The sequence below is a fragment of the Lissotriton vulgaris genome, chromosome 10, assembly GCF_964263255.1.
Source record: "Lissotriton vulgaris chromosome 10, aLisVul1.2, whole genome shotgun sequence".
Taxonomy (NCBI): Eukaryota; Metazoa; Chordata; class Amphibia; order Caudata; family Salamandridae; genus Lissotriton; species Lissotriton vulgaris.
This window is the reverse complement of record NC_141698.1, coordinates 188,188,463-188,206,160: the sequence shown is the minus strand read 5'-3', so window position 1 is coordinate 188,206,160 and position 17,698 is coordinate 188,188,463. Positions and strand designations below refer to the sequence as shown.

Below are 17,698 nucleotides of genomic sequence, written 5' to 3'. Positions count from 1 at the left end.
CAAAGTCAGAACCCTTATCAGACGTTGGCATAAACTGGTCCCAGACGAATGGGCAGCCAAACTAAGTGAAGACACCCCCCTCCCCTCTCAAGACACCATCGCTGCTGACAACAAATTCAATACTTGGGTCACCCAATCTCTGGATGACATCCTCCCGAAATCTAGCACCCTGAAACGTACCAAGAGAGTCAACCCGTCCCCTTGGTACACCCCCGAATTAAACCTATTACGAAAGGAATGCAAGAGAAACGAACGCCTTTGGAGGAAAGATAAAATGGCAGACAAGAAAGACATATTTCGTGTCTCCGTAAAATCTTACAAAATGGAACTACTCAATACCAAAAGCGCCTTCTACGAAGACAGAATCAAAAACGCCTCCTGCTCGGCCCATGAAACCTTCGCCATCCTTAAAGAACTCCTCCATGCCCCAGACCCCCCCGCTAAACCTTTGGACCCCGAAGCAGCGGAAAGCAAATGCATTAAACTTGCCACCTTCTTTGACGAGAAAATTCAAAAAATTCTCTCGGCCATACCCCCCATCGTAACCAGCCACATGGCCGGGGATCCTTCTAACTTTCCCCTCCACCTCTCTCACTCCCCTGATGGCCCCTCACCCTCCCTTGACACCGTTGGCCCAGTGTCTACGGATGAGGTAGCCGCAATGTTGGCCTCAATTAAAAGTGGCTCCCCACGCGATCCCGCCCCTCTCCGTTTCCTGAAAAAAGTGTCCAGCACCATCACCCCCCCCCTTATGTCGCTCATCGACTCCTCCCTCTCGCAGGGCCTAGTCCCCCCCCAGCTGGAAAGCGGCAGTGGTTAAAGGCCTTCTAAAGAAACCTTCTTTAGACCCCCAGGACCTAACCAACTACAGACCTATCTCCCTTCTCCCAGGAAACAGTAAGATCACGGAGAAGCTAGTGAATAAACAACTATCACTATTCCTGGAGAGCAACAACTTACTCGGGGTCTCTCAGACATGGTTCCGTCCAGGCCAGGGCTCCGACACCGCCCTCCTGGCAGCAGTAGAGAAGGCCAGAAGCATTCTGGACTCAGGAGGATCAGTGGCAGTGATCCTCCTGGACCTCAGTGCGGCCTTCGACACTGTGAACCACCACACCCTAATCCAACGACTGGGAGACATCGGAGTAAGGGGCACGGCCTTGAAGTGGCTAAAATCTTTCCTAGACGGTCGCTCCTTTCAAGTCTGGGAGAACGACAGCCACTCCCCCGAAATCCCCCTCCGTTGTGGAGTACCGCAGGGCTCATCTCTTAGCCAGACGTTATTCAACGTGTATATGTCCCCGCTGGAGAAACTGGTCAATCCGCTCGGCGTCTCGATCATCAATTACGCCGACGATACCCAGCTGGTGGTAACCCTCTCACACCCGCACCAATCTCCCTCTGACCTTCACAGCTGTCTCACTGAAATCCACAGCTGGATGAACTCCTCAGCACTAAAATTGAACGGTTCCAAGACCGAGATTTTGCTGCTCGGACACAAAGGGCCCTCCCTGCCGCCTCACATCTGGCCCGACTGCCTAGGTGACCCCCCTGCACCCAAGGAAGAGGTCAAGAGCCTGGGCGTATGGCTCGAAAAAGACCTGAGCTTTAGAACACAGGCCAAAAAGACGGCAGGAATCTGCTTTGGACTTCTCGGGGCCTGCAGAAAGGTCTTCCCCTGCTCCCCGCGACCTCCAAGAAACTTTTGATTCAGGGCCTCATCCTGGCGAGGCTTGACTAATGCAACGCAGTCTACCTGGGTGCCCCCGAAGCTACACTCAACACCTTGCAGAAAATTCAAAACGCCGCGGCCCGCCTACTCACCGACACCCCCGCCAGATCATCGGCAAAGCCAGCTTTGAAGCTTCTCCATTGGCTCCCAGTCAGAGAAAGGGTTGCCTTCAAGGCACTTTGTCTGGCCCATAAAACTCTTCATAATAACGGCCCTCCCCTCCTCAAGGAAATCATTATCCCCTACAAAGCGAATAGGGCCCTCCGTTCTAGCGGACAGAACTTCATCACTGTCCCCAGAGTTAAAAAAGCCCGGTCCGGAGGCCGCCGCTTCTCGGTCCACACGGCCAAACACTGGAACAACCTCCCCCGGAGACTGAGAACTGAACCCAATCTCCTTCAGTTCAGGAAGGCACTGAAGACCCTTCTTTTCCCTGACCCTTAACCCCTTCCGTTGCTGACCCCTCTTGAGTTCAGGTTCTAGCGCTGGGATGCTCTAGGGTTACTACGCGCTCTACAAAACCTTAAAATAAAATAAATAAATAATAAATAACAACCCGGAAATAATGTCAAGTAGAATAAAATAGCGTAGCATTGATGAAAAGACTGGAAAATGGAACAAGGAAATAAGAAATACGATATGAACTGAATTTTAGATCTGACAGGATGGCTTGTAAATTGCGAAAGCTTAATTATTGAAACTTTAACTTCAGTTGCCTTCTTGCCATGAGCCTGCCTGTCACCTCAGCAAAAAAGTGCCCACAATAGGTTAAATTCACTCTCTACTACTCTCTACTACACTCTCTCCACTACACTCTCTCCACTACACTCTCTCCACTACACTCTCTCCACTACACTCTCTCCACTACACACTCTACTACTCACTCTCTACTACACACTCTCTACTACACACTCTCTACTACACACTCTCTACTACACACTCTCCACTACACACTCTACTACTCACTCTACTACTCACTCTACTACTCACTCTCTACTACACACTCTCTACTACACACACTCTACTACTCTCTCTACTACTCTACACTCTACTACACTCTCTACTACACACTCTACTACTCACTCTACTACACACTCTACTACACACTCTACTACACACTCTACTACACACTCTACTACTCTCTCTACTACTACACACTCTACTACACACTCAACTACTCACTCGCTACTATCTACTACTCTTTACTACACACTCCACTCTCTACTACACACCCCACTACACTCTACTACACACTCTACTACACACTCTACTACACACTCTACTACACACTCTACTACACACTCTACTACACACTCTACTACACACTCTCTACTACTCTCTACTACACACTCACTACTACTCTATACTACACACTCACTACTACACACTCACTACTCTCTACTACACACTGTATCCTACACACTCTACTACACACTCACTAATCTCTACTACGCACTCTACTATTCTCTACTACTCACTATACTACACACTCTACTACACACTCTACTACTCTCTCTACTACTACACACTCTACTACACACTCTACTACTCACTCGCTACTATCTACTACTCTTTACTACACACTCCACTCTCTACTACACACCCCACTACACTCTACTACACACTCTACTACACACTCTACTACACACTCTACTACACACTCTACTACACACTCTACTACACACTCTACTACACACTCTACTACACACTCTCTACTACTCTCTACTACACACCCACTACTACTCTATACTACACACTCACTACTACACACTCACTACTCTCTACTACACACTGTATCCTACACACTCTACTACACACTCTACTACACACTCCTACACACTCCTACACACTCCTACACACTCTCCTACACTCTCCCACACTCTCCTACACACTACTACTCTCTACTACACACTATATCCTATACACTTTACTACACTCTACTACACACTCTCTACTACACTCTACTACACTCTCTACTACACACACTACTACACACTCTACTACACTCTACTACACACTCATTACTCTCTATTACTTACTCTATACTACACACTCTACTACTCACTCTACTACACTCTTTACTACTCACTACTAATCACTCTACTACTCTCTACTACACTCCCCTCCACTCTACTACACTCACTACTCTACTACCCACCCACTCTCTACTACACACACTCTATTACACACTCACTACTCTCTACTACACACTCTACTACACACTCTACTACACACTCTACTACTCTCTACTACTCCACACTCTACTACTCTCTACTACTCCACACTCTACGTCTCACTCTACTACTCTCTACTGCACACTCCACTTCACACTCACTACTACACACGCATTACTCTACTACTCTCTACTCTTCTCTACTACTCACTCTATACTGCACTCTCTACTACACACTTCACTACTCTCTACTAATCTCTACTACACACTCTACTACACACTCTACTACACACACTACTACACTCTACTACACACTACACACTACTACTCACTCTCTACTACACACTCTTTACTACGCACTCTCTACTGCACACATTACTGCACACTACTGCACACACTACTGCACACTCTACTGCACACTCTACTGCACACTCTACTGCACACTCTACTGCACACTCTACTGCACACTCTACTGCACACTCTACTGCACACTCTACTGCACACTCTACTGCACACTCTACTATTCACTCTCTACTACTCACTCTACTATTCACTCTCTACTACACACTCTACCACTCTACTACACTCACTACTCTCTACTACCCTCTACTACACACACTCTACTACACACTCTACTACACACTCTACTACACACACTCTATTGCACACACTCTATTGCACACTCACTACTCTCTACTACACACTCTACTACACACTCGCTTCTACACATTCTCTACTACTCTCTACTACTCCACACTCTACTTCTCACTCTACTATTCTCTACTGCACACTCCACTTCACACTCACTACTACACACTCACTACTCTACTACTCTCTACTATTCTCTACTACTCACTATACTACTCACTCTATACTACTCACTCTACTATACACTCTACTACACACTCTACTACTCTCTACTAATCTCCACTACACACTCTACTACAAACTCTACTACACACTCTACTACACACTCTACTACACACTCTACTACACACTCTACTACACACTCTACTACACACTCTACTACACACTCTACTACACACTCTACTACACACTTTACTACACACTACTACTACTCACTACTACTCACTCTCTACTACTCACTCTCTACTACTCACTCTCTACTACTCACTCTCTACTACTCACTCTCTACTACTCACTCTCTACTACTCATCACTCTCTACTACTCACTCTCTACTGCACACTCTCTACTGCACACTCTACTGCACACTCTCTACTGCACACTCTCTACTGCACACTCTCTACTGCACACTCTACTACTCTCTACTACTCACTCTACTATTCACTCTCTACTCTCTACTACACATTCTACTACTCTCCACTACACACTCTACCACACTCTCTTCTACTATTTTCTACTACACACACTCTACTACACACCCTACTACACACACTCTACTACACACCCTACTACACACTCTCTATTCTCTACCTCTCTCTACTACTCTCTACCTCTCTCTACCCGCGCACATATGCACATATATATGTGTGTGTGAATATATATATATATATATATATATATATATATATATATATATATATATCCAAGACACACCGATGGCGTGCTTATGCCGCTTCCACAGCGGGCGCTCGGCGGGATCGCCAAACCTCAATATGCATCAATTCCTGGCGTAATCCTTTTATGCAAAGACACCAGAGTCGAGGCCCAAATCGATTTTGCAGTGCTCAGATTTATTGGCAAAAACAACCCCTACGCGTTTCGAGGTAAGCCTACCTCTTGCTCTTGCTATATATATATATATATATATATATATATATATATATATATATATATATATATGTGCATCCAGCCTGTCTACACAAGTGCTTGCTGCACAGAAAGGCACACAGACAGCAAAAATCAGCACGCCCAGGCGAGGTTAGATATTCATCTGCTAGAATTTATTCATCATCGTGTGGGTAAAAAGCTGTCATCAGACGCGTTTCGGGCACGTCCGTGCCCTTGCTCACTGACAATCGACAGAATGCATGAACACACTATTTGAAATCACATCAGTTGCACGTTTTCGCACCAAAATTGACACAAAGATAGTCATGGACATAGTGGAAAGACTAGTGGTTGACTTGCAGTGTTACTGGGTTGTAAACATGGGCGCCATCTTATAGTATGCATACATATGCATGTTATGTATGTGAAAGTTTAAAAAGCACTAATAAAAGCAAAGCTAAAAACCACCTAATTACAAACAGAATTGCTTTAACTTAAATGAGAGCGAGACCTATTGCATTTTCAATGCTTGTTGCAAAAGCTGTGTTGGAGAGCGGGGAGCATTACAACATGGAGCACGTCTGTCTGTGACACGCCTCATGTATGCCGCACACATTTATTCCTAAATCTAGCTAACCGATTACTGTTATGATTTTGATATTCTTTGAACATTCCTTGCGCAGTTGCTTTTGCATTGTCATAAGTGGTGATTAAGGACCTGGAATGAACCCGTGTTCATATTTAAACTTAATATTGTGGACTTTGGCCAAATTATTGGTTCATTCCTAGATGAGGTGTGGTCCTACATGGCCACTAGGCCCACAATTTGTTTTGTGACATCTTTTTATTGGCATTTCTTGCTTTCGCACAGTACATCCATTTTGTTTAATTGTAGAGTACATATCATGCAGGTTTTACTCTCATAACACTCGGTAAACTGTTACATCCGTAGCAAAATATGCTTTCATTGTCTAAACGGCTTTGTCGTTATGAGAGTACAAACCTATTCAAGAGCCACTAGGCCCACACTTACATGACTTGCTGGGTACTGTAGAGGCAGATGCCCTAAACTCACAGCCGGTAAAGCCCAGGATGGAAACTCAGTCAGAAGCATGTACCCTTACTACTGCCATTTTCTCTCCTTTTATGATTTGATGTATGCCACTCCAACATTTTTTTCCTCTTCGTTACGAAGGCGTGTGAATCCTCTGAGGCACTTTTATACTTCCTATTCAACATATTGTTTCTTCTGCATTGCAAATATTATTCCTGTGCATTGGTAAAAACCGAGAAGGACTAAGATTGGAGTATCGAGAAGGGCCAGTACTGCATGCTATTTTTAAACTGTTAGTGCATTTTTAATTGGAAACACATTGCCCCAAAAGTTTTAAAGCTTTTTTTAGCCAAGTAACATTTTCATTTCACAAACGAAATTCAACTAGCTTTCATTTTTTCCCCTAAGGTTACTAAGTGTTGCTTTTGATTTTTTTTTTAAACAATCTATGGTTTTCAGTCCTAGTTTTCTGATTTCCTTACATTACCTACGCTCATTCAGTCCTTCTGTCCTTTTTCTCTATCACTATTTCCATTTTTTCTTTAAAAGGCATGCAGGCTGAGACAACCAGCCTACTCTAAATAGGAGCTTAGAGGGAAAAATTGGACTGGGTCGCCCTCCACTCAGACATAAACCAACAACAAAAGACCCTGTCCACAGGACGCTAATTGTGTCAGTTACTTAAATAATAGAACAGTCTGTACGTACTAATAACTATTATCTTCCCCTACGTATTTTTATTCTCATAAGGGGACAGTTCACTGCACCTCGCCCATAAGTTTCTTAAATTCAGACTAAAAGGCCAATTTATGTAATTGTTTGTCACTAGCAGATGTCTTCTGCTTCCACTGTTTGTTGCACTGTTTGGTTGTTTGTTTTGGACACTCTTTTTCTTCTTTCTTTGAGAATCTGATGACAACCGATGATGAGACAGGGGCATGTCTGGAGATTACATACCAGTTACCCCGTTGGTGGCGTTTCCGTGAGGTGTTATTCGTTTCTTGCACATTTTTTCTAAGTAGAACTTGGTCCAATATTGATGGTGTAGATGTCCGGTACTGATTAGAGGTGTCAGACATTATCTACATGGTGTTCTGTGTTACTGTCAAGGAAGATTGGCCTTTTAGTCGAATTTAAGAAACTTATGGGCGAGGTGCAGTGAACTGTCCCCTTATGAGAATAAAAATACGTAGGGGAAGATAATAGTTATCAGTACGTATAGACTGTTCTATTATTTAAGTAACTGACACAATTAGCGTCCTGTGGACAGGGTCTTTTGTTGAGACAACCAGCCCACAGACATCTCTGCGCCCACTTTAATATTATGAAGCAAGTATTGCTACACCAGGCAGAAGATACGCCTGTACCGGTGGCTGATCTCAACTTATGTTAGCTTTATTAGGAGCTTCCTTCTTTCTCTAGTTAGTGTCTGGGCTTATTTTTTTGCCTGAGATTTGAAAGTGGTACTGACTTCTTCATGAATTGTTAGTCAGTGATGCACACTTGTCAGACCCGGTGTTACTCATTGGAAGAAATTCATCATATGTTTTTTGTTTCGCTTCCCCAGGTGGTTGGAAATGTTGATTGTCTATCCCAGGACGAACAAGCAGAACCAGAAGAAGAAGCGAAAGGTGGAGCCTCCAACACCACAGGTACATCCAGCCACAGATCCATGGACAAGTGCTATGTAGGCCCACAATGCTGCTTTTGCGATTTCCGAAATAAAGGATGCATATTTTATGTATAGGGAAGAGGTGTGGTACAGCGGCCAGGGCGGCTAACTCCGGAACACGGGGGCTCACGGTTCGATCCCCGGCGCCGGCTAGCCCAGCACCTTGTAACTCTGGTTAATAGCCCACTTAATCTTCCCAACGGCCCCCAGCGCCGGAACACCTCTCCTGAGGTAGCTGTGCGCTTTACAAATGCTGGTATTTTATATTTCATATTTTGGAGAAAAGTTAGCCCAGACCTCATAGCTGTAATAATTCGGCCTGCCATTAGATTGGCCAGATTAAAACTAAGTGTAGGTGGGTACCCTACACCCTAAAGCTGCTGTAATGTAATTGTAGGGTAGTACTCCTCCCAGAAATGTGGAAAATTGAAGGCATGTTATAAAGGCGGATCACTAGTGATAAACTGATCAGCATTGAAAGAATAATGCGTCAGTGGCCCTTAAGATACTACTGAGATGAAATTAACAGGGAAGAAACTTTTTTTTAATGAATGTATTTTTTTCTGTTACAAATGCCTCCCTGCTCCAAGGCAAAGAGGAAAGTGAGAGAAAGCAGAACAGGCTTGTCAGAAGTTTTTGCCATGCCTGGTTCAGAAACTTAATGAAAAACCCACTAAGCGCTTCATGCTTTTTTGCACTGTGACACAAACACCTATTTCTAGGTTTCAAAAAATTACTTTAGGAAAGAGAAATCATTGTACCTGGCTTCTTTTTGTGGTACAACCATTTTCGTTGCCTCGTTATTAATGAAGATGGCTGGCTTGCTTTCATTTACAAATCTATAAATAACTTCTGTAGTGCTGGACAGGCCCCTGAAAAGTGCATTATGCCCCTCCCCCCGCCCTGTGACGCTCTGAAGCAGATCAAGTTATTGAGTTCAGTAGTAGCGCAGGTGAAAATAAAATTGATGTTTTCGGCAATTTCCTGCAAGAGAGGCGGTCCGGTTATTCATGAGCTTCGAATAAGGGGAGGTGGAGAGGAGGTAGGTGTGATTTGTGGTGTATCATTAATCAAATAAGGTTTGGTTGTGTCCTTAGAAGGGGAGATTGGAGTTTCAAAGATTGGATGGAGCACTACTAAACAATTATTTCAGTGGAATAGTTTTGAATTTCCGGAGTGCCAACTCTAGAGTGTATTTACATAGAGATGTAGCCCCCTCAGCATTTGGTGACCTACATTTCATATCTTGTTTTAAGAAAAATAAATTGTGGCAGAAATATTAATAGTTAAGTCAAGCTTTTCTCAATGGCAATCCAGATCTATCACATTTATTAAATCTCATTGGCGTTATCTCTCTGCTCTCACAAGTCAGAATAGGTTTGTTCAGTATGCGTTAATCTGTTTAAACTATGAATGTGAAAGGAGAAGTTTGTGCACCATTTACATCATGAAGGTGAAAGGAGAACGATGATGCTGTAGTTGAGAAGTATCGAAAACTTCAATTGGTTTGGTGCTTCAAACAAGTTAAAAGAAAGACAAGTTTGATATTTTTCAAAAAGTCACAAGTAAATGGAAATATGAAGGATTTGTATTGTCTGGAGAAGTTAAGGGTGAAGTTAATACATTGAATTTCGCTTAGAGGTGCTAATTGGCAGGGAATGCAGTTCTATATGAAGTGGTTGATTAATCTTACCCCACAATCCTTCATAAGAATAATCCAGGATTGTCAGACCACTGTTTTAGATGCAAATCAATAGAAGTAGCAGATTGATCACATGTAATGTGGCACTGTGTAGCTCTTCTAGATTTCTGGGGCGCAATTGTTCAGTACTTGGAGTTGACCCTGGAAATACAGATTGTATTCCATGTCTCCTTGGTTGTACTGGGAAATGACCCCATTTTAAAACTGGTCCCAAGATATCAAAAACTGATATAGGTTTTATTGTTGGTGGCCAGAGCATTATTATTACAAAGGTGGAAATCACAATCAATCCCTTCTATTGGATAGGGAGAAGGAAGCAAGTAAGAGAGAAAGAACATCTTTATGCGGCCCATGGTGGAGGCATTGCAAGGTTGATTAAAATGTGGGCCCAATTCATGGTTAGTTAAACGCTCAGATGAGTAGTTTTTTCTGGATAGGAAAGATTATAAAGACGCTTGCTTGTCAGAGGAGTGTAACAATTCATTGTGTGTGTGTGTGTGTGTGTGTGTGTGTGTGTATATATGTTATAAAATATTTTATTACGCGCTCTGCTACTACAAAGTATCCTGGCGCGATAACACCACTCTCAGTTCCTCCTTATGGCGAATTGCGAGAAACGAAACACCAGGATAATTTTTGTCAACTTGTTGTTTATTTTTCTCACTCTTCAATCTCCAGGACGCATTTCGGGCACCAAGTGCCCTTGATCACACAAAGAGAGTTCAGTACGCCATACATTTTATATGCTTAGTGAAAACACCCACGTGATAGTAAACAGAGAGAAAACACTTCCAATTTCAGATTGCTATGTACATATTATCACACAAATATGAAAATAAATACTTATGTGCAAAACATTGTAAACATATTTATATGGTAGTATCCCTGCATAAATGCTCACGCCTTATCCACATTTACTGCACACTTCTTTCCTACCAGCTTAAATGCTGTTGTATTTAATGCTTTTCCAAAGCTATGAATCCTCTAGTTTTTACATTTAAGCATGTATATATAAGGCATTTCTATGGTTTTTCTTTGTTGTTACTGAGCAATAATTTCTGATTTAAAGTGTTTTCTGTACATCCTGTGCAAAATTTGTGTTATTTGTAAGGTAAAGTGCATAGTGCTTGATACATAAATAACCCAAAAAGTGATAATGCTTGTGCTATTTTCATAAAAATACTCAATTGGATGTTAAAAAGCATTTTAAAATATCTATTTACAATGTATTCGTAGCGGATGAGTTTAATCAGTCCCTATTGTAAATGCCGCTGTGCTTGCAACTGTGTAATCATTATCAATCTTTAAGTAATACATAAAGTGAGGACATCGCATCTCTTAAGAATATTGGATTAAAATCTATAATTTACAGTTCTAAAAACTCTATATCAATAATTTATTAGAGCTCTATAAACTACACTTAATCCATATAAACATCAACTACAAAAAGATGTGCATATCTTCAGTATTATTCAATCCATTAGGTGTCTTGCTGTCGGGTTCTGAAATAAATCTTGTTTCTAGCTGCCTCAACAGTCGCCTCAACAGTCGCTCCCTATTTCCTCCTCTACGTAGGACTGGGATCGCATCAATGACATAGTATGCTAGACACTTGACATCTTTATTGTGGGCTTCTTTAAAGTGTCGAGCGACCGGGTATGACGGGTCACTATTTACGATTCCCCTTAGGTGTTGTAATATTCTGACATGCACCTGCAGTTTAGTACTTCCCACATATCTAAGCCCACAGGTGCATGTCAGAACGTAAACTGCATGATCTGTCCAGCAGTTGTAATTGCCTCTAATGGCGATCTCATTCTGCTTAAATGGAGTCATATAGCTAGTAGTGTTGACTCCAAATCTGCAGGCTCGACATGATGAACATTTATAGAAGCCCTGCCTGGGGTTTAATCCAGTGCCACTGGTGCCTAGCACTGGCCTGTTTTTGGCTAGTCTTGACCTCATGGAATGTGTTTTTCTGAATGTGTCAACCGAGGTGCTTGGGAGTCTAGTGCCAAGGACCTTGTCTGCAGGGGCATAACACAGGCCCCCGCAACCCCTGCGGTGCGGGGGGCCCCAAGCTCAAGGGGGCCCCCATGGCACTGCACTCTGGCCAGAGAGCTCCTGATTGAGCCTGGAGGGGGCCCCTCTGCATACCTTGCAGGGAGGCCCCCTCAATTTTTGTTACGCCAGTGCTGGTCTGTGAGGACAATAGGCCAATTTTTCTTAATTATAGCCCTTATTTTCCTTTCTTGTAGACTGTATGTTGTTATCATTCTTGGTATCTTTTCTTCTTCCTCAGCAGGATTTTCACCCTTCTCCTCTGTTTGTAAAAGCAGTGATATTCTTGTTCGTTTCTCAGCTTTGTCTACTGCCTCAGTCAGTATCCTATCACTTTAGCCTCTTCTTTTTAATCTTGGGCCTCTTGTTTGTAGCTCTCAAAATCCTTCGGTGAGTTGCATATACGTTTCAATCTTAAAATGTCACTGTATGGGATACTCCTGATAAGGTGCTTTGTATGCGCATGTAATGTTGCATTTCCTGCTGCCGGTTTCCTATATAAGGTAGTTGCCAATTTTCCTCCACTGATATATACACTTACATCTAAAAATGTAATTTTGGAATTACTTATCTGTGATGTAAAATTCAGATTCATAGATTTGTCATTATTTGTTTCAACAAAATACCTAGCACTCTCCATGTCACCATTTCATACAAGAAAAACATCATCAATGTAGCGTAACCAATGAACAATTTTTAGGGTAAAGAACTCATGGCGCTGCTTCATGAGGACCTGTTCCTCCTAATAGCCTACGTGCAAACATGCATAGCTAGGGGAGAAACAGGGCCCGTCACTACTCCTCGTATCTGTCTGTAAGTATCTTTACCAAACAGAAAATAATTGTTATGCAAACACCACGTAAGTCGGGAAAGTAACATCTTGTTGTGTTGATGATATTCACATGGCCTAGTATCCTGGAAATGCCTGACAGCATTCATGCCTGCTGTATGGTCAATGCTTGTATACAGTGACTCTATGTCCAATGAAATGAATATCAAATTGTCAGTCCATATAACGTCACTGAGCTTGGTTAAAAAGTCTCCTGTATCTTTCACATATGAGGGCAATTTTTTAATCAGATCTTGTAAAAAGTAGTCCACATATTCCCCCACATGTTCTCCCATACTGTTTATAGCAGAAATTATAGGGCAACCCGGTATTGGCGTAACATTTTTATGGACTTTTGGTATAAAGTATATAAACGGAAGAACAGGTAATTCAGTGTACATATATTGATATTCTCCTGATGAAATCAGTCCTTCTCGTTTCCAATGTTGCAGGTCTTTTTTTGTAGTATCCTTTGCTTTGTTAAATTCCCTCATAGTAGTCTTCTCATAGCATTGCCCATTATTCAGCTGTCTCATGCTTTCCTGTACATGGTCTTTTTTCGGCCACAACACTATTTTTCCGCCCTTGTCTGATTTTTTTTTTAGTGACAATTTCCTCGTCTTTCCCCAACTTTATTAGATTTTTATATTGTATTTTATTGTATTGCTTCTTCCATTTTTAATGGTTTACTTGATGATGGAACTTCTTAATGTCATCGGTCACTCTTTCATGAAAGATGTAGACATAACAGCCAAAAATGTGGATTTCGGTTTGTAAGGACTTTCACCTGCCCCTTGTTGTAGTAAGTATATTTTTTGTAATCTGCTTTGACTGGAGTCCACAGAATCTTGTTCCTGACAGGTCCTATTGGACTCATTGCTTAGATCATGCATAGTTAACAGTGTAGGTATATCTGAAATCTGGAGCTTTTGAAGATTACTAGTTTCAGCCATTTGCACCATTTCGGCCTTGTCCAGTCCTGTTTTTATGGTAAAGAACTTTTTTAATTTCAATGTATGTATGAAACAAAATACGTCAACCCTTGTACTTGCATACAGAAATTCAGCCCTAATGCAAGTAATTGTTCTTCATCCTTAGTTAATGAGGTTGATTATAGGGTTATCTTCAGTTATCACTTCCTGCGCCATTGATTCTTTTTCTTTGGCCTTCCGTTGCCGCTTTCGACGCCTTGCCCTTCTGATTGTGTTCCTGCCTTTTCCTATTGCCTTCTTTTCGTTTCTCGGCCTCAAGGTCTGCCTGTGCTCCACCACTAAAAAATCAACCTCTTCTCCCAGGCTAAATATAGTACTCATTCCCTTATTCTTCAGAGAGACTGTACTTTCGGCCTGAATTATAATGCGATTAACCGGACAGATTCATTTTTGTCAGATCACACTATCAAACAACTTTATTTCACTTTATCAGTCATCAGCAAACGAAAAAGTTACATACCTGTATTTCTGGGTCTTCATCACTGGAATCTTTATTGAATTTATAAACATTACATGGCAAACCATGTTGTTTGAATAAATAAATGCCATAGAATTCCGTAGTGTGTTGGTCCTGTTCTTCAAAAAATAATATATGTATATATATATATATATGTATATGTATATATGTATCTGTATATATATCGGATTACTTGCTTTAGAATAACCCCAGGCCTCAGACTGGATCTGGAACTTTTCAAGCAATACCCCTGCACGCCGGTAGGTGGCATTGTTTGGCTCCGTGGCATCCGTGCTGTAAGTGATGTGTGCAGTGCCTACATAGGTACCACCCCAGCATGCTAATGTCAGTTTTCTTCTTTCCACCGTCCGTCAGCACAGATCCGGATAGAGCTACCCCAGTAAAAAATGTTTTACTAACTTTGAAATTTCATCTCCTGGTGTGTTAGGGATGTCCCCTAAAAAAAGATGGGCTTTAAACCATGTAGAGCCTGTCTTAGGCAGATGTCTGTTCTAGATCCTAATCTGGTTTGCCTTTGGTGCTTCAGGTGACACCACGACTCCAAGAACTGCTGCACCATGAACCCAATGGCACTGAAAGAAACTGTCCCTGAAGCTCCTAGCCACCTGACGACCCCAAGAGCACTCAATGTCACTGTCACGCAAAAGGTCCTGGGACCGCTCAGGAAGCCGCTCCCGATGATCGTTGTCGCATTCCAAGTAGTCAGTAAAGTCCTACAAGCGACTTGGTTAATAAAAGGGGTGAACTCCCAGGATTGGCCCTTCCAGTTTACTGAGTACTGTACAGTGATACTCAGATGTCCAAAAAGGGAAACCCCTAATGCTGAGAGGGGACGAAACTCGGGTTTGCTCAAAAAGAACTACTCTGGACTGCTAGAAAAATATTTCAAAAAAATAATTTCATTCTCTTTTCTTATTTATCCATGTTGGCAACATAACAAGCAAGAATATCTGATTGCCCAGCTCTGTCCTCCACTCAACTCAAGTCCTACCAGAGTAAGAAATGACTGAAGTAGAAGCAGTCTTTAATTTCCCAGTGCCGGTCCAAGCCATCAGAAAATGTTTTTGCAACATTTGCTCTCTAGGCCTCCCTCTACCCTGGAGCCTGTGCCAGAAGCTGCTCCCTGTCACCCAGATTTTCCTAGATCCGGAGCGACTGCCGCCCAACTTAAGGGATTTTATGAGGCCACCCACCTCATTTTTGAGCGGCCCGACCCCTCTGGAGCGTCTTCGAGCCCCATAGGTTCAAGGAGGGATTTCCACCAGCGGATCTACCCTTGGCGCCAGTTTGGCTCCTTGGATCCAGTGTTGCATCCGGAGTGGCCCCATCTGCAAGGCCATTACCTTACTCTGTGCCCACTCCAGTGCCATCTATTGCGGCGCCACCGACCCCATCATCATACCCAAATCTGACACGGAGCTGGACAGGTGTCATCAACCTCCGCCACTGACCGGTACCATGCCCTCCTAATCATAGTCAGTGGCTTTTTCATTTGGCAGGTATTGAGAGGGGCCTTAGGACCCTTATGGTTACCACCATCCCTTAGATGAACATGATAAAAACTGGTATGAGGAAATGGCGGATGCCAGTTGTTTGAACTCCTCCCCAGATGCTGGACTTGTCTCTCCCTTACCCTGGTTAAGGAGGAGGATGTCTATTTTGCAGTGGTGGTGTAGAGGGTGGATGAGGTCTTGGACCTTCATATGCCTTTGGTGGCAATCAAGACTGTCTTGACAGAGGTTCTTCAGACGTAAGTCGCTCCCTCTAAGCTCTTGCTTGCATTTAATTGAAGCCGTTACAGATGTCCTGCTTGGGACCTGTTCTAAGCCCTGCACAAAGGCTCCTGTGCACAGGACAATTGTCCAACGACTTTTCTCTGCTCCGGTGACCCCAATTTTCTCACCCCGGATAGCTTGGTGATCTAAGCCTCCACTTCCTGGGTAAACCCTAGCATGTTCCATGCCACTTAACCGGACAGGGAATCTAAAAGGGAGTATACTTTTGGAAAGAATATGTTCTCTTCCGCCAGCCTTGCAGTGCGTTTGGTGAATACTGCATGCATTTTTGGCCGATACACCCACACTTTGTGTGATTCATATGCGCAAGGGCTGCCCGTGGTCTCAGAGGTGGCATGAGTAGCGCTCTCCCAACCCATTGCTGAAGAGTTGAGATGCAGCACAGTTTATCTTCAGAAGTAGACTGGACATGACTGACTCACTGGGCAGAGTGATTGTATCGCTGGTGGCACTTAGGTGCCCCTCTGGCTTTTCCGGGAGTGTCCAAACTTTGCTCATGGACCTGCTGTTTGATAGCTCTCGTCTATTTGGTGAGAAGGCATCCTCTGCACTGGAGCAATTTAAGGACAGCCAAGCTATGTCCAGTTCCTTGTGTCTATCCAAGGCCCCTTGCCAACCCTACTCTGCATTCCGCCCATCCTGCAGTGACATAAGGGGCTACCAACTGCATCCATTTCCGTTAAGCCACAAAGACCAACAGGCTTCCCAGCCTTTTAGTGGCAGTGGACTCAGTTTCCACAAACCATGTTGGAACACCGACCAGAGATCAAGCCAGTTCTCCACTCCCCTGACAGCCGCAACCTCCAAACCCCTTTAGTTTGCTCTTATACCAGCATGGTCACCCAGTGGGAGGCAAGATTCGCCTGCCCACTTGAAGTCTATAATATCGGACAGATAGATTTAGCAAATAATCCAGAGGGGCTACTTCATCCCCTTTCTGGAAACCCCTCCACCCATGCCACACACCTATGACATTCTGACGGAGGACCATCTCTCCTTGCCTCATCGGAAAGTGTTGGGTCTTTTGGCCAAGGGAGCTATCAAGAGGGTTTTGGTATCAAAAGTAGGTTGTGGTTGCTATTCCTGCTAGTTTCCGTGTCCTAAAAGGAATGAGGCTATTGTACTACATTAGACCTGTGACTGCTCAACTACGTCCTGAAAAAGGAGTTCAAGATACTCATCTTAGCTTAGGTCCTGTCTGCTCCGCACCCTAGAGTTTGATGGTAGCGTTGGTCTTGCCCGATACATATTTGCACATTCTTGTCTGGCCAGCCCACATGCGTTTCCAGTGGTTCACGGTAGGCCAAGAGCACTTTAAGTTTGTGCTCTCTAGTGGCCTTACCAGCACCCTTCGGGTGTTCATCAAGGTAATGGTAGTGGTTGCAGCACACCTGCGGAGGTTGGGGGGGTTTTAGTCTTCCCCTACCTTGACGATTGCCTGTTGATGGCGACTCAC

At 43.4% G+C, this 17,698-nt stretch overlaps 1 protein-coding gene across 1 annotated transcript in view; it reads left to right on the top strand.

Moving 5' to 3' along the window:
* MPRIP (myosin phosphatase Rho interacting protein) overlaps positions 1-17,698 on the top strand; it is a 564,937-nt gene that overhangs the window by 64,380 nt on the left and 482,859 nt on the right. Inside the window, exon 3 of the mRNA XM_086940861.1 lies at positions 8,280-8,364. Within this exon, the coding sequence (XP_086796987.1) occupies positions 8,280-8,364 (85 nt within the window). The remainder of the gene's footprint in view (positions 1-8,279; positions 8,365-17,698) is intronic.